The 505-nt window shown below is 58.8% G+C and overlaps 1 protein-coding gene across 1 annotated transcript; it reads right to left on the bottom strand.

The window, feature by feature from the left end:
* Nucleotides 1-172: 172 nt before the first annotated feature.
* On the bottom strand, nucleotides 173-444 carry LOC106512558 (probable E3 ubiquitin-protein ligase HERC1; the record flags this gene model as incomplete). The annotated part of the gene is given in 1 exon segment (XM_014001149.1): nucleotides 173-444. A coding segment is annotated over 1 exon segment (272 nt), but the record flags the coding sequence as incomplete, so codon positions are not given.
* Between the last annotated feature and the right edge of the window lie 61 nt (nucleotides 445-505).

Below are 505 nucleotides of genomic sequence, written 5' to 3'. Positions count from 1 at the left end.
GTTTCAAACAGTCCACACACACACAGACACACACACACACACACACACACAGACACACACACAGACACACACACACAGACACACACACACACACACACACACAGACACACACACCGTCAGCAGAGGATCATTTAACAACATGTCTCCTGTAGAAACCAGAGCTCCTCCTGACCTCGGCCCTGCTCTGCTGCTGCTCCATGGACAGGATGGTGGCCTGTGGACTGGTGGACACGCCCTCCTCAGGCTCCTTGAAGGCCGGGGCCAGTCCCACGTCCCCGCTCATGAAGCTGACCATGTTGTCGATGAGAGCCTGGACCCCCAGAGAGCGGTTCAGGTCCAGGTCCGACTCGTCGTAGGAGTGAGCCGAGCCGTAGCTGCGCTGGTGGCTCAGTCTGGACCGGAACCAGGACTCGGCCAGGGAGTCGGGGGAGCTGTGAAGCACGCCTGGAGGAGGGACAGAAGCTTTCAGATGCAGGAGGACAGAGGACAGAGGACAGAGGACAGA

The sequence above is a fragment of the Austrofundulus limnaeus genome, unplaced genomic scaffold (genome assembly GCF_001266775.1).
Source record: "Austrofundulus limnaeus strain Quisiro unplaced genomic scaffold, Austrofundulus_limnaeus-1.0 Scaffold8180, whole genome shotgun sequence".
NCBI lineage: Eukaryota > Metazoa > Chordata > Actinopteri > Cyprinodontiformes > Rivulidae > Austrofundulus > Austrofundulus limnaeus.
Note: the sequence above shows the minus strand (reverse complement) of the source record. Positions and strands in the feature narration are given on the sequence as shown.